Here is a 21,886-nt window from a genome sequence, read left to right on the forward strand (position 1 = left end):
CCATTGCAGTATTTAGTCATTCAACAGAAAATAAATGAAAACAATAGTTAAGTGTAATGAAAGAGAGAAAGAAAACTGGTATTCTCAAGGGATCAATTAGGACAATATCTGTCCATTTATGGGCGATGTAACAGGACTCTATGTAGCCTTCAAAACTCTTGAGAGCCTTCAAAATCCAAAAATGTTAAGTCTTTGGGTTGCAACCAAACATACCAGAAGGTGGTAAAGTCGTGAGTGGCAAGAAAAGCATGTCAGAGGGAAAAGTCTGCTCTCAGATCTGAGAAACGAAACTGAAATCAAGCCAAGTTTCTTCCTTCCCCCAACCTCCGGAATCGCACACACCCTGTTGTTTCTCAGTCAGTTGCTGCTAGCATTGAGACAGGAGGCTATATAAGCTTTCACAGAAACTGGAATGAAGAAAATACTCTCTTCTAACATCCGAGGAGGAAGAAAACTGGATATCAGATGGTTTCTGCACTAAAACAGATGATTTTCTGCTCCTTTGTATAGAAGAAATTTGACAATCAGGGTAAGTACAATATCTCTTATTAATATTACTGACATGTATGCAGCAATCTGTTGAATAGGGAGAATTTCACTTTGCATTTAGAAAAATGAAAAGAACCCAAAACAAAATATGATAATATTCTAAGCCTACAGCTTCCAGACCGCTTGTTCTTGGAGTCTGCTTATATGAGTCATAACATTCCATAACGATATAATTGAAAACTAGAGGGACTTTTTTGAATGAAATTCCCAATGCATAATAGCATTTTCAGAAAGAACAGAAAATGAAAATTTTAAAGTTTACATTACTTAAAGATACTTTCCACTGTCTTAAGGAATAGGCAGCTTAAAAAACAGAATTTCCTGGTAGTTTCTTAGAAATTAGTGTCAGACAAGGTCTATCAATGACAGACAGACAGACTACTACAGGAAGTCCTTGCAATTTGGGCAGCTTTATGTTTGTGGTAGAACCATAGTTTATATCTGATTTCCCCTGGAAGCAATGAATAAAGTATTGTGGGAGTATAAGAGGATTGCATTTTTAATAATTTTTAAATAAAACTAACAAATCTCACGGTTAACAGTTCATAACCTACATGGTGGGTTCAACCATCAAACAAATTGTGTTTCCTGTTTCTTACTGGTGGCGAGGTTGCTCAAAAGCAGCTTTTCAGGTGACTTTTCTAAAGTACATAGAATTTCCAGGCATGGTGGTGCATGCCTGTAATCTCGGCAAATTAGGAGCCTAAGGCAGGAAGATCCCAAGTTCAAGGCAAACCTCAGCAACTTAGTGAAGTCCTAAGCAACTTATTGAGACCCTGTCTCAAAAAAAAAAAAAATCAAAAGGGCTGGGGGTATGGCTCAGTGGTTAAGTACCTCTGGGTTCAATCCCCAGTAACAAAATAAGTAATAATTTAAAAGAAATTTTAATTTATGGTAAAAAAAATCTGTGAACAGTGGCATACACAAGGAGAACTTATTCCTCTCATGAATATGCTCCAAAAGTGTCATCTTCAATATTTTTAAGTGGTTTATTGAAAGGCACTGCACTTCAGAGCATTAATTACCAGAATATACAAAGTAAAAAAAAAAAAAAACTTAATACCAAAACAACAAGACACTGACAGAGGCTTTAGGGGAAGCAGTATGAAAAGTTAACCTGTTCAGTTACGATAGAAACATCCACAATAGGTAGAGAATAGTGAAAAGTCACTCCTTTTTCTCAGCCAAATGTTCAGGTCCAGTTCTGTGTTTCCCAACTCTTGTATGAGACCCTGACCCCCTGACTTTATGTTTTTACACGTATATGGTATGCAGCTCAAGCATAAATCAAACCATCCATCTAATTCCCTTCTTAGTCTCAGTCTGGTTTATGTTGTATCAGCTAGTGGGGAAAGGCCGAGTGTGTATTAAACATTGAGAGAGGAAGTCAGAAAGAGCCCAGGAAAAATGTCCAGGATGAAAGGGGCAGGGCATGGGGCAGGAGAACCCTGGATACGAGACTCAGAAATCCAAGAACACCCAGAAGCCAAACAATCAGGGTGCCGCTGCTATATGAGTCACAGTAGTGTGATTGCGACAGTTATGAACCATACTTTCACAGAGTGGAGTAATAGGGCTCAGCAGAAGGACATATGAGCATATGAGGTTTTGCTTAGATATGAGGATTGCTAAAGGAAGGTGGGGCCAGCTGTTAGACCACGACAAGTACTGTCCTTTCATTGTGTATATATATATACCACATTTTCTTTATCCATTCATCTGTTGAAGGGCACCTAGGCTGGTTCCATAGCTTAGCTCTTGTGAATTCACCTGCTGTAAACACTGATGTAGCCACATATGTATCACTATAGTATGCTAACTTTAAATCCTTTGGATATATTCCAAGCAGTGGTACAACTATGTCAAATGATGGGTCCATTCCTAGTTTTTTTTTTTTTTTGAGGAATCTCCATCCTGCTCTCCAGAGTGGTTGCCCCAATTTGCAGTCCCATCAGCAATGTATGAGTATACCCTTCCTCACATCCTCAATAACATTTATTGTTACTTGTATTCTTGATAATTGCCATTCTGACTGGAGTGAGATGAAATCTCAGTGTAGTTTTAATTTGCATTTCTCTAATTGCTAGAGATGTTGAACAGTTTTTCATATATTTGCTGACTATTTGTATTTCTTCTTTGAAGTGTCTGTTCAGTTCCTTAGCCCATTTTATTGATGGGTTTGGGGGTTTTTTGTTTTTGTTTTTTGTATTTGTTTTTGTTGGTGTTGTTGTTTTGGTATTAAGTTTTTTTTACTTTGTATATTCTAGTAATTAATGCTCTGAAGTGCAGGTGGCAAAAATTTTTCTCCCAATCTGTAGGCGCTCTGTTCATATTCATCATTGTTTGCTTTACTCTGAAGAAGCTTTTTAGTTTAATTTCATCCCATTTGTTGATTCTTGATTTTACTACTTATGCTTTAGGAGGCTTATTAAGGAAGGCTATTCCTAAACAGACATGATGTAGATTTGGGCCTACTTTTTCCTCTATTAGGTGTAGAGTCTTAGGTCTAATGCCTAAGTCCTTGATCCACTTTGAGTTGAGTTTGGTGCAGGATGAGATATAGGGGTTTAATTTCATTTTGCTACATATGGATTTCCAGTTTTCCAAGCACCATTTGTTGAAGAAGGTATCTTTTCTCTAATGTGTGTTTTTGGCAGTTTGGCCTAGTATGAGATAATGTTATTTATGGGGATTTGTCTCTGTGTCTTCTGTTCTGTACCACTGTGTGTGACTATACACAGATCAAGATCCTTGTGCTTCTCAGAAAATAATCACCACACCAAGTCATTCTGATTTCTTCTGTAGATTAATTTTGCCTATTCTTGAACTTCATATGTTGTGCTGGATCTATTCATTTAGGGTTACAGTTGTGAGATTCATCTCTGTTTTTGCTTGTATCAGTAATTTTTCATTAGGATTGCTGAGTCATAGACATAATTAACTTTACAAAAACTGTCGGTTTCTCCAATTTACGTTTTTACTGGCAATGTCTGAGAGCTCCGTTGACCCCACCTCTTCACCAGCATGTCAGCCTTTCATTGTAGCCATTCTGGTGGGTGTGTAGGGTCATCTGCCTGAAGTTTGATTTTGCATGTTGGTGATGGTTAAAGATTTTGGAGCACATCTAGGTTCTAATCCATCACATCCACATTGTGACTGTCAAAAGCCACACTGGTTTCCTTCCTCCCGGAGGGTCTTCTCCTCAAGTCCAGCTCAGAATCAGAAAATGCCCCAAAGCTGACCTGGGCTTCTCTCCTTTCTGAATTTTAGTCCATCCGGCCCTTGTCATCTAATATGTTATCTCCGTGATCATTTCAAAGGCAGGTCATGAGACTTTCCTCACCTCCTTTCTTGTTGTTGCAGTGAGAGCATCGGCAGCCTTGGTGATCTCACAGGAAAGCGGTCTCCTTCCATTCCTTCTCCAGTCAGTTTTGGTAAGTTACATTTTTGGATGAATTTGTCTGTTTAACCTCAGTCTTCAATTTTACTCATGTACAGTTGGTTGCAATATTCCCTAACTGCTTTAATTTTACAGCACCTCTTATTGCCTATTTGTAACATCTCTCTTATTTGTTGTTTAATCCTTCCACAGGTGTGTCAACTTCATTACTCTTTGTGGACGACTTTTGGACTTCTTTCCGTCTCTCTGTTGGAACTATGGTTTCCATTTTTTAGATTTTTGCCCTTTGTTTTCTTCCTCCTTCTTCCTTTTTCATATTTATTTCGTTGTTCTTTGAGTTTACTAAATTGGCATTTAGTTCACTGTCAATAATTTTTCTATTTTTATAAAAGCACTTAAGGCTATAACTATTTGTATAAATATTGTTGACACCACTTTTTATAAGTTTTGATGTGCAGCAGTTTCATTGCTGCTAGGTTCTATATATTTTTCCTCTCTAATGTATGACATTTCAAGTTTTTAATTTCTATTTTTTGATTCCTCATTTAATAAAGCTCTGAAGTTATATTTTAAAAAGAACAAAGATTATGCAATTGGTAAACAAATAAATAAAGTGTACCTTTTTCATAGGGTTTTACAAATTAGGGCAAAAAATTAGTTTACAACGAGGGAGACAAAATGTGCTAAGGAAAGAGGTGTATAATTAGGAGCAAATGGTAATATAGAGTGCATTCTATTTAAGAGGAGCTTTCATACTGCTTGAGAAAAAGGGCTTAGTGAATAAGCAAAAAGTGGAGTGACTTAGCTTCCTAATATGCAAAAGTGGAAGACCTTATGAACCATTTGAGAGACAGCATGACTCAGTCACTTCTCTGCCATTTTTCATGTTACCACCATAAAATTATCTACCAAGCTCCTCATTTGAGTAGAATGGGTTAAATCCATGCAATCTTGATATCCTGACATCTAGAGCTTCAGACAATTACTGGAGGAGTTTTTGCAACACAATTCCTATTATAGCCTTCATGAAATTATACTACAAACTGTTGAATAGTAAGGGCTTATTTAATTCCAAATTTACAGAATGATGCTGTTTGACAGTTTTGAATGATTCAGTAAATCTTTAATCAGTAGATAAATATATAAATTTATTCACTTCGTGGGACAATTTTAAATTTATAAAAAATGTGAACTCATTGAAAAATGAAATCAGTGCTAATGACATTTCTGAAAAATATGGATTTTGATGTGCTGATATATGTTTTAGAGATAGTGAATTTCTTTCTTTCCTTTTTTTTAGAGAGAGAGAGAACTTTTTAATATTTATTTTTCAGTTTTCAGTGGACACAACATCTTTATTTTATTTTTATGTGATGCTGAGGATCGAACCCAGCACCCCATGCATGCCAGGCGAGCGTGATACCGCTTAAGCCACATCCCCAGCCCCGAGATATTTCATTAAAATAGAAATCTTACTCAATTTTGAACATAATTTTTCCTACATTAAGTCTTTTTGATATTTTTAAATTTATATATGACAGTGGAATGCATTACAATTCATATTACACATATAGAGCACAAATTTTTCAAATCTCTGGTTTTATACAAAGTATATCCACACCAATTCATGTCTTCATACATGTACTTTGGATAATGATGTTTGTCACATTCCACCATCATTTCTAACCCATGCCCCTCCCTTCCCCTCCCACCCCTCTGCCCCATCTAGAATTGTCTATTCCTCCCGTGCCCCGCCTCCCTACTCCACTATGAATCAGCCTCCTTATATCAGAGAAGACATTCAGCATTTGTTTTTTGGAATTGGCTAACTTCACTTAGCATTATCTCCTCTAACTCTATCCATTTACCTGCAAACGCCATGATTTTATTCTCTTTTTTTTCTGAGTAATATTCCATTGTGTATATATGCCACATTTTTTTATCCATTCATCTACTGAAGGGCATCTAGGTTGGCTCCACAGTTTATCTATTGTGAATTGTGCTGCTATAAACATTGATGTGGGTGTGTCCCTGTAGTAAACTTTTCATTTGAGATCACTATCATTCCAATGGGGTATAACTTTTGCCTAGCCCTAGATCATGAAGATTTTCTCCTATGTATTTACTAAACGTTTCTTAATTTTATATTTTACATGAAGTCCATTCCAAGTCGATTTTGGCATAAGGTATGAGATCAGGTTGGGATTATTTAATTTTTTGCATATGGATGTCCAATTACTCCAGCATCATTTGTTGAAACAAACATCCAATATTCATTGGATTATTTTTGTGTCTTTGTCAAATATCAATGGGGCATATTTGTGTGGGTCTACTTCTGGAATTCTATTCTATTCCAGTATCTCTCTACCAATACCATGCAGCTTTGATTATTGTAGTTATAAAATGTCTTTTAAAAACAATTTCTCTCACTTTATTATTATTAAAATCTTTGAAACTAGTATTCTTCCTTTACCTCTCCATACAAATTTTACAAGAATATTATTTATCTACAAAGAATCATACTGGAAATTTGATACACATTATGTTAAACCTGTTTAATATCTGTAGAAAATTAACATACATACTATGTAAAATTCCCATGTGAACACAGTATGTGTCCCCATTTATTTAGATCCCTGATTTCTTTCAGTGGTTTGTACTTTTGAGCATAAAAGTCAACTATATGTTTTGCTAGACTTATACATATATGTTTATATATACTTATACATATATATATATATATATATATATATATGAAGTATATCAGGATTTTTTGTTTGTTTTGTTTTGGTTTTATTTTTATTGATTCCTAAAGGAATTGATTTTTAATATTTTTTTCATATGTTCATTCCTCACTTATAGAAAGACATTTTTATTTTTATCTTGTGCTCTGAAATATTGAAGAATTCAATTGTATCCTATGAATTATTTGGCATTTTCCATGTAGCTAATCAAGTCATTTGAAAATAAGTACAGTTTTATTTCTTCCTTTGCATACTCTGTTTTTCCTCTTCTTTTCTTGCTTTATTGCACTGGCCAGAACTTCCAGCAATCTGTCAAGGAAGTATGAGTGGAGTTAGGTATCTTTCCTTGCTCCCATTCTAATGGAAAAAGCTTTGGGTTTCACCATTAGTTGTGTGAGCTGTAGAGTTTTTTGTAGATATTCTTTATCAGACTCTACTCTGGTCCTGTTTTTCTAAGAGTTTTAACTATAATGCATGTTTTGAATTTTGTCAAAAGTTCTTTTTACATCCTTTGATGTGATTATGTGATTTTTCTTTGATATCCTGTCATTATGGCTGATTTCACTTACTGACTTCTGAATAGTCAACCATCTTGCATCCCTGGAATAAACCCTATCTCATAAGATAATTAGGTTATGATTCTCTTATATTGCTAAGTTCTACTTGCTATTATTATGTTAATAGTTCTTTTGTATATTCATGAAGGATATGGATTTGTGGTTGTATGTTTTAGGCTGTCTTTGTTGTTCTTTCTAATAGCATAATACTAGTTTCATAAATAAATTGGTAGATATTCCTCTTTTTTAGTTTTCTGAAGGAGATTGTGTAGAATCAGTGTTAAATCTTTAAATACTTGGAATTTAAAATGAAATGTTATACTTTCATTTTTATGCATTGCAATGTATTTCTTTATTTTACTTGAGACTTCCTCTTTGGCCCATGAATGATTTAGAAGAGCATGTTTTGTGAGATTCCTCTTTTCTGTTATCAATTTCTATTACAATTTCTTGTGGTTAACAAATATTCTGTGTGGTTTCAGTTTTTTTCATTTTTTTAGTTATATCTGATAGTATTTTCAATTTTGACATATTTATACAACCATGTGGTATATCTTATTCTATTTAGAATTCCAGTATCATGGACTTATGTGATGTGGAATTTCACTGTGACATATTCATCTGTATACATAGGAGAGTTATGTCAGATTCATTCAATTGTCTTTCATATTTCTGTCCCCCACTCCCCTCCCTTCATTCCCCTTTGTCTAACCCAATGAACTTCTATTCTTCCCTTCTCCCCTTGTTGTGTGTTAGCATCCTTATATTAGAGAGAACATTCAACATTTGGTTTATTGGGATTGGCTTATTTCACTTAACATTGTTGATAGTCTACAGTTCCATCCATTTATTGACAAATGCCATAATTTCATTCTTCTTTATGGTGGAGTAATATTTCACTGTGTATATATACCACATTTTCTTTATCCACTCATCTGTTGAAGGCACCTAGGCTGGTTCCATAGTTTAGTTTTTGTGAATTGACCTGCTATAAACATTGATATGGCTGCATCACTCTAGTATGCTGATTTTAAGTCCTTTGGATATATACTAAGCAGTGGTATAACTATATCAAATGGTGGTTCCATTCCTAGTTTTTTTAAGGAATCTTCATCCTGCTCTCCAGAGTGGTTACACCAATTTACCCTCCCACTGGCAATGTATGAGTGTAAACTTTTCCCCATATCCTCAACAACATTTATTGCTAATTGTATTCTTGATAATTGCCACTCTGACTGGAGTGAAATGAAATCTCAGTGTAGTTTTAATTTGCATCTCTCTAATTGCTAGATATATTGAACATTTTTTCATATATTTGCTAACAGTATTTCTTCTTTGAATGTCTGTTCAGTTCCATTGCCCATTTATCAATTGAGTTTTTTGGGTTTTTTGGTGTTAGGTTTTTTTGTTTGTTTGTTTGTTTGTTTGTTTTAGTTCTTTGTATATTCTGGAGATAAATGCTCTGAGTTAAAGGTGGTAATGATTCTCCCATTCTACAGGCTTTCACATTCTTGATTTTTTTTTTCTCTGAAGAAGCTCTTTAGCTTGACACCATCCCGTTTGTTAACTCTTTTTTTAAGAGAGAGAGAGAGAGAGAGAGAGAATTGTTTTAATATTTATTTTTTAGTTTTCGGTGGACACAACATCTTTGTTTGCATGTGGTGCTGAGGATCGAACCCAGGCCACATGCATGCCAGGCAAGCACGCTACCACTTGAGCCACATCCCCAGCCCCCATTTGTTAATTCTTGATTTTATTTCTTGTGCTTTAGTAGTCTTGTTGAGGAAGGCAGTTCCTGAGCTGACATGATGGAAAGTTGGGCCTACATTTTCATCTAGTTGGCACAGGGTCTCTGGTCTAATGCCTAAGTCCTTGATCTAGTTTGAGTTGAATTTTGTGCATGAAGAGAGATAAGGGTTAAATTTTGGCTTCAATTTTTTAATAATTTATTGAAGTTTGTTTCATCATTTAGGATATGGTCTATCTTGGCTCTTGAAAAGAATGGAATATTATTGTTCTTGTTGCAGTATGCTACAGGTATGATATAGAACCTGTTAATTGATGATATTGTTGAGTTCTTCTATATCATCACTATTCTGTTTAACTGTTGTATTAGTGGTTAAGACAAATATTGAAATATTTGACTGGAATTGTGAATTGGTTGAAAACTGAAAAATTCGATCGGTACTTGACTCACACATTTGCAACTTTTTTATCTGATGCTTATACTTTAGGACTGCTATGAAATCTAGTTAGACTGACCCTTTTATCAGTATATAATATTCCTGTCTCTAGCAAATTTCTATACTTGGAAGACTACTTTATCCAACATTCATGTAGCTACTTCTGTGTTTATTAATATTTGAATGGGCTTGATATGGTGGTGTACACTTGTAATTCCAACAACTCAGGAAGCTGAGGCTCAGCATTTAAAGAGAACTTGACTCAAAATAAAATTTTTTTACAAGGGCTAGGGATGAAGCTCAGTGGTAAATTGTCCCTGGATTCAATCCCCCATGCTCCCACCCCCAAATTTTTGACTGATATACTTTTTATATTCTATAACTTCACCCCACCTATATCATTACATTTCCACTGAAAGTCACATAGTCAGGATACAGCTGGGTCATATTTTGAATTCAGGTTACCAAATTGTCTTTTAATTTCCATAATTAAGTCATTTGTATTGAATGTAAATATTGATACATTCGAAATTGAGTTTGTTTATTTGTTTGTTTATATTTGTTCTTCTCTGTTCTATTTTTCCTTTGTCTTATTTTCCTGCCTTCTTCTGGGTTACAATTACATTTTCATTTACAATGTCTTTGAGTACATCATTTTCTATACATTTTCACTGGTTGCTGTAGATGTTGTACTATATATACTTAACTTATGACAGTCTGACAGTATTATTGTACCAATCTCAAGTGTAGAAACTTTAGCTTCCTCCATATGTTCAGAGTTAGGATCTGTCCTAAGGGGTTCAGTGGATAGAAAAGGCCCTGGATCAGTGGCATACAGTGGCTTTCCTCAGGAAGATTCAGAGTAAGTATGCTTGACCAGCTATAGGTCATGAATAGCCCAATATGCTACTGTGGATTTTACTTATATTCCCTGAATAGAGAACACAAAAGGTCACAATGGTGTTGCAACAAGTAACCTAATGATACCTCAAAAATGTTCATATGTATCTCATGAATATTTTATGACTATTTGGTCTTTCTCTTCTTTTGTAGTTATGACTGACTCTTAGCTGTGACAACTCGATTTACTTCATCTATCATCACCTTTCACAAACTACTTGTATCTACATTTATTGTCATATATCCTCTTTTTATTTTCTATAGTAGAATTGAATATTCTTAAATTACACAGCAAATACCCATTACAGCAAATAACCATGAAGAAGAATGAAACATCTCTACATGCACTACTTGGCAGCATCTCTCATATACTTAGTGCAAAAAGCAAGGTAAAGTAAATTTTGGATAGCCTGATGCCCTTCATAGGAGACAAGTGCTCATACATACATATTTGGTAGCATTCCTGGGAGAACATGGAATGAATTGGTGATAAGACCTTTTAAAATTTAAAATGACCCATAAGAACTTCTTTCAAATTTTTACTGGTTAAACAATAAATGATTATTCTTTCTCTAACTATAGGTATCACAATGGCAGAGCAACTAAACCTTCCAGAAAATACAGATGACTGGACAAAAGAAGATGTAAACCGATGGTTAGAAAGCCATAAGGTTGACCAAAAGCACAGGGACACCTTGGTGGCCCAGGATGTGAATGGTGCCATCCTGAAGTGGTTAAACAAAACGAATCTTGTGGATATGGGCATAACCCACGGACCAGCTATCCAAATAGAAGAGCTCTTCAAGGAATTACTGAAAACATCCTCTCGAGATCCTACTCAGACATCCAAGGGGAAAAAAGGCAGTAAAAATAAAAAGCAAACCGTGAAGCAAAAGGAAAGTAAAGAGACTTCGGAACAAAAACAAAAGAATAACAACGATTCAGATGTGTCCAAAGCCACTACAAGTCCAGGCTCTAAGTCACTGAAAGATGAGCTCATGGAAGATGAAACAGATGACTTAAAGGAGAAGCAGCCATGCCTAGAACCAACATGTATCCCATATCCTTTTGATGAATCCAGTGATCCATATCGTTATAAATTACATTTCATTCTACAGCCTGAAACTGGATCACGCAATCTCATCGATCCAGCACGTGAGTTCAAAGCCTTAACAAATACAAAAACAGCCACAGAAGAGGATATTAAGATGAAATTTAGCAACGAGGTTTTCCGATTTGCCTCAGCTTGTATGAATTCACGTACCAATGGCACCATTCATTTGGGAGTCGAAGACAAACCCCATGGAAAAATTGTTGGTGTGCAAATCACCAAAGTCACTAAAGAAGCCCTAATTGAACACTTCCATAAGATGATACATCAGTATTTTGAAGCACATCAGGTCCAACAAGCAGAGAAGTGCATTCGAGAGCCCAGATTTGTGGAAGTTTTACTGCCAAACAGTACTGTATCTGACAGATTTGTTATTGAAGTGGATGTCATTCCACAATATTCGGAATGTGGAGAGGACTATTTCCAGATCAAAATGCAAAACTGTAACAACAAAGCATGGGAACAAAGTTCAAAATACTCTGTCTTTGTGAGAGATGGGCCCAAATCTAAGGACATCACAAAAAGTAAGTCGGACTTCAAAGCTTTTAAATTAGACTTAAAAAAAGTGGCAGAGTCTAGGAAAGAAGCAGAAGAAAAATGCAAAGAAAAGCCAAATAAAAACAAAAGTGAGGGATCCAAGCTAGTTAAACTGTTGACGGGAAATCAAGATCTGTTGGATAATTCATTCTATGACTGGTACATTCTTGTAACAAATAAATGTAACCCAGAGCAAACAAAACACTTGGATTTCCTCAAGGAAATCAAGTGGTTTGCTGTGTTAGAGTTTGATCCCGAATCAGCAAGGAATGGAGTAGTCAAAGCTTTCAAAGAAAGCCGAGTAGCAAACCTCCACACTCCAAGTCTGTTTGCAGATGGGACCACGTGCAGTGACAAGATTTCTAGTCTGAATCTTTACCAGCAACCCAGCTGGATTTTCTGCAATGGGAGGTCAGACCTTGACAGTGAAAAATACAAACCCTTAGATCCAATTTCGTGGCAAAGGGAAAGAGCTTCTGACGTCAGGAAACTGATTTCATTCCTCACACGTGAAGACATAATGCCAAGAGGGAAGTTTTTGGTGGTGTTTCTATTACTCTCCTCTGTGGATGACCCCAGAGACCCCCTCATCGAGACTTTCTGTGCTTTCTACCAAGATCTCAAAGGAATGGAAAGTATACTGTGTATTTGTGTACATTCACACATATGCCAGGGATGGAAAGATCTGCTTGAAGCAAGATTAACGAAACACCAAGATGAATTATCAAACCAATGTATTTCTGCCTTAAATCTTGAAGAAATAAATGGCACTGTTCTGAAACTAAAATCTGTAACTCGATCCTCAAAGAGATTATTGCCCTCAGTTGGTTCATCTACTGTCCTTCTGAAGAAAGAAGAAGAAATCATGACTGCCCTGGAAATTCTCTGTGAAAATGAATGTGAAGGCACACTCTTGGAGAAAGACCAGAAAAAATTACTAGAATTCAAGGCGTCCAAAGAGGAAGACTTCTACCGAGGTGGCAAAGTATCATGGTGGAACTTCTACTTTTCTTCTGAAAGCTATTTTTCATCTTTTGTTAAAAGAGATAAGTATGAAAGACTAGAAGAAATGATTCAAAACTGGGCAGATTCTTCTAAACAAACATGTGCCAAAATCCTTCATCTGTATCATCATCCAGGCTGTGGGGGGACTACCTTGGCTATGCATCTTCTGTGGGATCTAAGGAAGAAATTCAGATGTGCTGTGCTGAAAAATAAGACAGTGGATTTTTCTGAAATTGGAGAACAGGTGACCAATTTAATTACCTATGGGGCAGCAGGCCATCAGGAATACTTACCAGTATTGCTCCTTGTTGATGATTTTGAAGAACAAGATAATGTCTACCTTCTGCAAGCTTCCATTCACACAGCTGTAGCTAATAAGCACATTCGATATGAGAGACCTCTAGTGATCATCCTAAATTGCATGAGATCACAAAATCCTGAAAAAAGTGCAAGGAACTCAGACAGTATTGCCCTAATACAACAACTGTCTCCCAAAGAACAGAGAGCTTTTGAGCTTAAGTTGAAAGAAATCAAAGAACAGCATAAAAACTTTGAAGATTTTTATTCCTTCATGATCATGAAAAACAATTTTAATAAAGAGTACATAGAAAATGTGGTGAGGAATATTCTGAAAGGGCAGAATATTTGTACCAAGGAAGCAAAGCTCTTTTCTTTTCTGGCTCTTCTGAATTCATATGTGCCTGATACCACCATTTCACTCTCACAATGTGAGAAGTTCTTAGGAATCTCAAACAAGAAGGCTTACTGGGGAACAGAAAAACTTGAAGACAAAATGGGCACCTTCTCTACAATTCTGATAAGAACAGAGGTGGAAGAATGTGGGAAATACTGTGGAGTGCGCATCATTCATCCTTTGATTGCCATTCTCTCACTGGAAGAATTGAAGAAAAGCTATAACTTGGATAAAAGTCAAATTATGCTGGATTTGCTCACAGAAAATATGTTCTATGATGCTGCCATAGGAAAAAGCAAATTTCTCCAAGATATGCAAACCCTACTGCTCACAAGACAGCGAAATGAACCTGAAGGTACAGGAAACTGGTTTTCCCCATTCATTGAAGCATTACATAAAGATGAAGGCAATGAGGCAGTTAAAGCTGTATTGCTTGAAGGTATCAGTCGATTCAACCCAAATGCATTCATGTGCCAAGCCTTGTCAAGACATTTCTACCTTAAAGAGAAGGATTTCAGCAATGCTCTGACGTGGGCAAAACAAGCCAAAAAGATAGAACCTGACAATTCCTATATCTCAGACACACTGGGTCAAGTCTACAAAAGTAAAATAAGATGGTGGATAGAAGATAATGGAAGAAATAGGAATATTTCAGTTGATGACCTAACTAATCTTCTGGAATTAGCTGTAAATGCCTCCAGTGCATTCAGAGAATCTCAACAGCAAAGTGAAGATCGAGAATACGAAGCGAAGGAAAGACTGTATCAGAAGTCAAAAAGGAGGTATGACACTTACAACATTGCTGGCTATCAAGGAGAGATAGAAGTTGGACTTTACACAATCCAGATTCTCCAGCTCATTCCATTTTTTGACAATAAAAATGAACTGTCTAAAAGATATATGGTCAATTTTATATCAGGAAATAGTGATATTCCAGGTGATACAAATGAATTTAAAGTGGTCCTCAAGAACTTTATTCCTTATCTAACTACATTGCAATCTTCTTTGAAGAGGTCCTTTGATTTTTTTGATGATTACTTTGTCCTTCTAAAACCCAGGAACAACATTAAGCAAAATGAAGAGGCCAAAACTCGGAGGAAAGTAGCTTCATCTTTCAAGAAGTATGTAGATATATTTGGTCCCTTAGCAGAATCACATAGTAGAGATGTTGGATCAAAACTCCATTTGCCACTTCAAGTAGAGAGAACTCGAAGAACCCTAGAAGCCTTAAAAGCAGACAAGTTTTCTGGGCTCCTAGAATATCTTATCAAAAGTCAAGAAGATGCTCTAAGCACCATGGAAGATATAGTGAACAAATATACTTTTCTCTCTGAACAATGTACTGTCAAAATGCACCTAAAGGAAAAGCAAAACTTTATCTTGGCCAACATCATTCTCTTTTGTGTTAAACCTGCCTCCAAACTAGTGAAGTCAATTAAAAAACTGAAAGAACAGCTTCGAGAGGTCTTGCAACAAGTAGGAACAACTTACCAATATTCAGAACCTTATTTCCTAGCTTCACTCTTATTCTGGCCAGAAAACCAACAACTGGATCAGGATTCTAAACTAATGGAAAAGTATGCTCAATCACTGCAAAATTCTTTCAGGGGGCAATATAAGCACATGTATCGTACAAAGCAACCTATCGCATATTTCTTTCTTGGAAAAGGAAACAATATGAACAGACTTGTCCACAAAGGAAAAATCGATCAATGCTTTGGAAAGACACCTGATATTAATTTTGTGTGGCAAAGTGGAGATGTATGGAAGGAGAAAAAAGTCCAAGACCTTTTGCTTCGTTTGCAAGGACGAGCTGAAAATAATTGTTTATACATAGAATATGGGATCAATGAAAAAATCACAATACCCATCTCACCTGCTTTCTTGGGTCAACTTAGAAGTGGTAGGAGCATAGAAAAAGTGTCTTTTTACCTGGGATTTTCCATTGGAGGCCCACTTGCCTATGACATTGAAATTGTTTAAGAGCCTGATCATCTTCCAGGAAGGTGGTCTCATTCTCAAACCACCTAATTTGATTTAGATCCAAGAACCATACTTTAAATTGTCAAATTTTTAGACATACCCCCTGACTTTTCAGACCTACACAAACAATATTTAATTTGCTATCACATTAAACATTTGGTGATTCCTATAAAGACTATGGTGAAGAAGGAACGAGGGAGAGATGTGGAAAGCAGCAAATCCCTCCCTGGGTTTGGAGAACACCATGAAGGACAAAATAATAAGGAGCTGTGGATGGAGTTAAGAGAGACGGACTTAGAAAGTCAGCCATATGGAGCCCCACTGCTTCCCCCAGCAACTCCACCAAGGCATGGATTGAGTACAAGGATCTACTTTCTTCTCAAATGTGACACTTTTTTCAAAATAAGAAAAAAAATGTTTTGGTTCCAAGACATCACACTATCTGGGAAACGTTTCTCCAAAATATCAAAAACCTCTCAAGATGATATGCAGCATTTATTCTGACCAAGTAGATCTTAAATGTATCCTGTGTTTGTCATTTATAGGTCTTCCAAGGAGAAGGGTCACCTGTTTCTCTAAAGGTCATCCCCACAGAGGTCAGCAGATCTTACCAAAGCAGACTGGGGAATTAGCTACTGAGTTTATAAAACTCCCTCCAAATAAACAAATGGAGAAATGCACCCAAACTCCGAAGACTGTGAACAAAAAGTACTCCCCTGAAAAGATTATTGAGTTCCCCACCCAGGGGGTCCCAATGCACTGGCAAGATATATGTATAACCCATATGTTGAACAAATGTAACCTGCAAGATAGAATCATTGTATAGTTTTCTTCTAATAAAATTATAGATATCATCAATGGCTGCCAAAACCATTAAATGTAATACTGATTTTAAAGAAAAAACTTTATAACCAATTAATCAGATGGTCCTAATCCTGATTGATATGAACATCACAGAAAAAATCTGACTTTTCTGAGCTGGAAGAACCATAGCAGTGTATCACCCATGAGATGTTCTTGCCCAACAATTAAAACTGAATTTGATCAACCATCTAGATCTTACTTCTCTTTTAAAACAAACACAAAAAAGAAAGCATATTGTTAAACACAAGCACAGATATGCAATGAACATATCCAGAAAGCAGAAACTCACAGTTCAAAAAAATTTGATTTCTTCAACAAAAAGAAAACAAAATCAATTCAAAACCAAAACAAACAAAAACAAAAAAGAGGGAGACTAAAGATTATAGGAAACTTACCAACTAAATGCAACACTTAAATTATGGATCCTGAACTGCACAAACCAGTACTAAAAGAAATTATTAAGCAATCAGAAATTTGAACACTGACTCGATATTTGAGGATGTAAGGTTATTGTTGATTTGTTAGGTGAGATGATGATAACACGCTTACATTTTTTACAAGTCTTTTTTTTTCTTTTAGAGATATACACTCCAGTATTTTTGAATAAATGATGTGATTTACGATTTGCTTCAAAGTAATTCTGTATGGGGTGGTGGGGGTGGTGAAAGGTGACGGGGAGTGTGACTGCCAAAGGGAACTGAGCTACCAGTTACTGCATGATGAGAACACGGGAGTTCTTTTTATGTCTCTCTCTCCTGTTGACTGTGCTTTTGAAATTTTGTTATAAGAAGGTTTGTGAAAATAAGCACCAAATAATGCAACAGGTTTTTGTCTTCAGAATCTCATTAGAATTTTTTTTAACTGAGGGAAGGTTTTCCCTTGCTCCCCATGAAATTTCACCTCCATGATTTATTATCTCACTCTTCATTATTATTTTTAATCTTACAAACTAAAATTGTATAGATTTATTGATTATGAAATGTATATACATTTTAAAATGATTAAATCAAGCTGATTAATATATCCAAACCCTTACAAACTTAATTTTTTTGTGTGTGAGAATATTTAAAATCTATCATCTAAGCAATTTTCAAGAATCTAATATAACATTATAGTCACTAAGCTGTATAATAGATCTCTAAAACTTATGTCTCCTAACATAAACTTTGTACATTTTGGCCAACATCTTCCTGTTTCCAAGCACACCCCAATTCCTGTGCCCTTAATAACCATCATTCTAGTATTTGCTTCTACAAGTTCCATTTTTTAGATTCCACAGGTAAGTGAGAGAATGCAGTATTTGTCTTTCTGTGTCTGGCCTGTTTTACTTCTACTCAATAATATTTTTAAAATAATAATAAATGCTCTGGTTAAACACAGTCTAAATTTAGAAATTATAATGCCAGTCACTTTTTTCTTTGGCGTCCCTTCCCCTTCTGTCTCAGGTCAGTCAACACTACACAGAACTGTCTGTTGGAGTCCTAGTCTCCTGGGGGTTCTTTTGATCTCAACTGCAGTCAGCCTAGCCAGTGCTGTCTCCACCATGACCTATCTTAGGTACATAGGAATTACTTGCAGATGCTGGTTCTGCTATTGATTAAAAAAAATGCAGTCAATATCCAGTCTTAGGAGCAACATGCCTTGTAAAGTTGGGGTGACACAGGCCAAAGTCTCTAAGAGGACCTCCTGAAGCCTCCTCTCTAAGCCCAAGACGAGATTCTTAGGAGGGTTGGAGACAACTTTCTCCATAACATCCTCTTCATATGGGGCTAAGGGTGCAACTCAGAGGTAGAGCATTTGCCTAGTTTGCAGAAGCCCTGGGTATGATCCCTACCATTGCAAAATTAAAAAAAAAAGAGAGAAGAAACAATAAAGAGATCTCTTTCTCACTTCTTAAAGACAGTTTTGGCAAAGTTCAGCCTATGTGTCTTTGTAAATAAAGTTTTATTGAAACATAGCCATGCTCACTTGTTTAAGTATTGTGTTTGGCTGTGGTTTGGGTTTAGATAAATGCTCCCCATAAACTCCAGGGTTGAAATCTTGGACCCCAATGCAATAATTTCAGACACAGTGATTTGAGGATGTGATTGGATCATGAGGGCTCTGACCTCTTCAGTGGATTCATCCATTGAGAAAGTAATATTTTTTGATGGCATTATTGGTAGATAGTGAAAACTAGGGGATGGGGTCTAGTTGGAAGAAGTAGGTCACTTGTGGACATGCCCTGTAAGGGTAGATCTTGTCCCCAGACAGCCTCATCCCTTCTCTCTCTCTTCTTCCCAGTAGCCATGAGGTAAGCAGCTTTCCTCCACCAAACCCTTCCACCATGATGTTTCTGCCTTGGATTTTCTGAAACGTTGGATGGTCTGAAACCCCTGAAACTATAAACCAAAATAAATCTTCCCTCCCTTAAGTTGATTTTTTCAAGTATTTTTCACAACAACGAAAAGCTGACTAACAGCTTCTTTTATCCCACAACAGAGTTGAGTAGTTAGAGCAGAACTCCTAGGGACTTCTAAAGCCTAAAATGTTTGCTATTCGGCTCTTTACAGAAAGAGTTAGGGACTCGTGTTTAAAACTGTCAAACCTATTCTTTTGTGTCTAATTGGTTCTTGGACACCCACTTGGAAAATATGTATTTTGATTTATTTTACCTCATTTTAATTTCTGATTTTTGTTATTTCAGAACCAAAGTTAAATTTTAATATATTTTTTAATATAATAGTCAAGATATAGTTTCACATTATAACAATCCAGATCCATATTTCCAAAGAACAGCAAAGTAACAAATGTATGAGTTTTATTTCGGCAAATTAAAAAAAAAACTAACTTATGCTAGTAAATTTAACATTTAAAATTCCTAAATTTAGCCTCTAAATTTAGGAATTTAGAGGCTGCCTTTGCAAAAGAGCACTGACTCTTCAACTGGGCCTGTGGAAGCCCAATGGGTAACTGAAAACAGGAGAAAATTTGAAATCCCTGCTTTCATTTCTGCAGGTAGGTATGTTAGTCTTTTAAAGATTGTTCATATAAAGCTAATAATCTGCCCCCTTCAAAGCAGAAGATACCAAAATAAGAGTAACTATGATATTTTCATGATTTTCAGGGATATCTAACTGCAAAGGTATACCCCTAGGGCTGAGTTACACTCAACTGTTCCCTTGTAATCGTACCCCTTCTGTCTTTTTACGGAGAGAACTTTGTAAGAAGTGTCCCCACAATAAAAGCTGACTTCTGAATGTGCTCCCTCTCTCTCTCATCAGCCTCTCGTGACTTCCTCTTGCTCTCCCTTTTGGGGAGCCTAAGGCCGAGAGCTGGGGAAACTGTCCTAAAGCTTAAGTAAAGGCAAATTATGTCTGTGTTTTATTTCGTGTCCCTGCAAATTCACACGAGTGATCTTAGTTCAGCTGCCCGTGCTGGTCGGAGGCAGCAGGTGGCACTCAGAACAAGGTACCTCTTGGAGTGCATTTATAGGTAGACTTGGGTGAGCGTGCATTAGAAATTCAGTGAATCGTGTTTTAGGGTTGTAAAACAAGCAGGCAGACTGAGAGCTGGGGACATTAAAGAACTAACATGGACAATTCCACATCTTCAGAAAAAAACAAAACAAAAGATTATCTGATGATCCTGGAGATTTTAATTAACCTGAGAGGGAAACAGGTCAAAAGGGCCCAGCTGGTTCAATTCCTGAAAACCTTTAGTGATGTATGCCCATCGTTTTGTGAGGAAAATTCACCAGATTTGCATACTTGGGAGAGGCCAGGTAGAAAATTGTCTAAATGCTGCCTCTCTGCTAAGCTATCTAAGAGTACAATAGAAAATATTCAAAAAGTCTGGACTGCTCTAGAAATGTGTCTTTTTGATGAGGGAGATGAGAACCAATGGTCTTCAGAAGACTTATTGAAAGGGCTCCAAAAAGCAATTAGAAGCTTAGAGCAAGAAGCGCGGCAGGAGGCTGCTCCCAGCCAATTTTCTGTCTGTAGCCAGTCTGAGTGCAGGGTCAATTCACGCCCAGTCTATATCTGGAAAACCGCAGACACAGGGCCTCCGGGCAAGACCTAAAACCAAACTTTTAGTCCCAGCTGATCCTGACAGAATCAATGATTTACGAGTATGCCAACAGAATTCTGATGGTATGGGGCGTGTGCTAGAGAGGAAACCAGCCCCAATCGGGTTTCTGGGAGGCAGATTCAAGATGGAGGGGAGGAAAATGGACAGGAAGCTACTAAGGAAACTGACCCACAGTCTGAGGATTCCCAATCAGAGGGTGAGAAAGAGCTGGAGGAGGGCTTTGGTAGATTAAGTTTGATCTGGCCACTCTCCTCCAGGAGAGCTAGGCTCAATAACTAGTCTGAACTGGCAGTAGCCACACTGCAGTTCCTTTTAAGACTCTCAGAGCTCAAAAACACTTGCTGTACTTATGGTTCTGAGGTTGTGGCTCAGAGGAAGAGCATTCGCCTTGCAAGTGTGAGGCTCTGGGTTTGATCCTCAGCACCACATAAAAATAAATAAAGGTATTGTGTCCAACTACAACTAAAAAAAAAAAAAATCAGCATTTGTTCTGCTTGAATCTTTATGTAGTGAGCCCCTGACCCTGCATGATTGGATTTCTCTGGCTTGCTTATGGGGGGAGATTATTTATTGTGGTGATCTAACTGGACTGATAAGTGTACCAAATAGGCTGAGAGAAACTGTAGGCAAGTCTTTTTAAACACTTTTAGAGATGCTAACTGGAACTGGAGATTTTGCTGATTTGGAAAGGTAGCTAAATTATGATCTGCCAATTTACGATCAGATTAGTGCATATGCCAAAAAGGCCTGCAGAGAATTGCCTAATAGAGGTCAATTAGCTCTGGATTTTAGCAAGATCCCTCAGGGATTAGAGTAACAGTTCTCAGATTTTGTGTCCCTACCAGGCAGCTAACTGAACAACAGGAGACTCAAATGCCTCTGAAATTTTAGTCAAGCAGTTAGCCTTTGAAAATGCCAATGAAATTTGTCAGGAGATCCTCCAACCCCATTGGAAAAGGGAAGTGTTTCCGTATTTCCCCTTTGTGCGGATGTGGGTCCCTCACCACTGCAGGACTTAACACTCTGCTGCTTTAAAGCAAGTGTTGCAACCTCAGTCTATGAGAGACTATTGTCATGGGCAATGTTTTAACTGTGATGGAACTGAGGATATGGCTCTGGATGGCGAGTGTCCGCTCAATTGGGCAGAAACCTCACCAGGTTCATGCAGATGCTGCTATTGGAGAGATGACCTCCTGGTGTGGAGGAACTCCAACATGGAGGCCGCCTACTGCCTTTTTTAAAAAATATTTTTTTCTTATTAGTTGCTCATGACAATACCATGATCTTG

The 21,886-nt window shown here is 36.8% G+C and overlaps 1 protein-coding gene across 1 annotated transcript; it reads left to right on the forward strand.

The window, feature by feature from the left end:
* Window positions 1-277: 277 nt before the first annotated feature.
* On the forward strand, window positions 278-17,148 carry Samd9 (sterile alpha motif domain containing 9). The gene is made up of 3 exons (XM_005340536.5): window positions 278-529; window positions 3,913-3,983; window positions 10,916-17,148. Exon 3 carries the CDS (start codon window positions 10,924-10,926, stop codon window positions 15,661-15,663), a length of 4,740 nt encoding a protein of 1,579 aa, XP_005340593.1. The 5' UTR covers window positions 278-529; window positions 3,913-3,983; window positions 10,916-10,923; the 3' UTR covers window positions 15,664-17,148.
* Window positions 17,149-21,886: the final 4,738 nt, after the last annotated feature.

The sequence above is a fragment of the Ictidomys tridecemlineatus genome, chromosome 2, assembly GCF_052094955.1.
Source record: "Ictidomys tridecemlineatus isolate mIctTri1 chromosome 2, mIctTri1.hap1, whole genome shotgun sequence".
NCBI classification, from domain to species: domain Eukaryota; kingdom Metazoa; phylum Chordata; class Mammalia; order Rodentia; family Sciuridae; genus Ictidomys; species Ictidomys tridecemlineatus.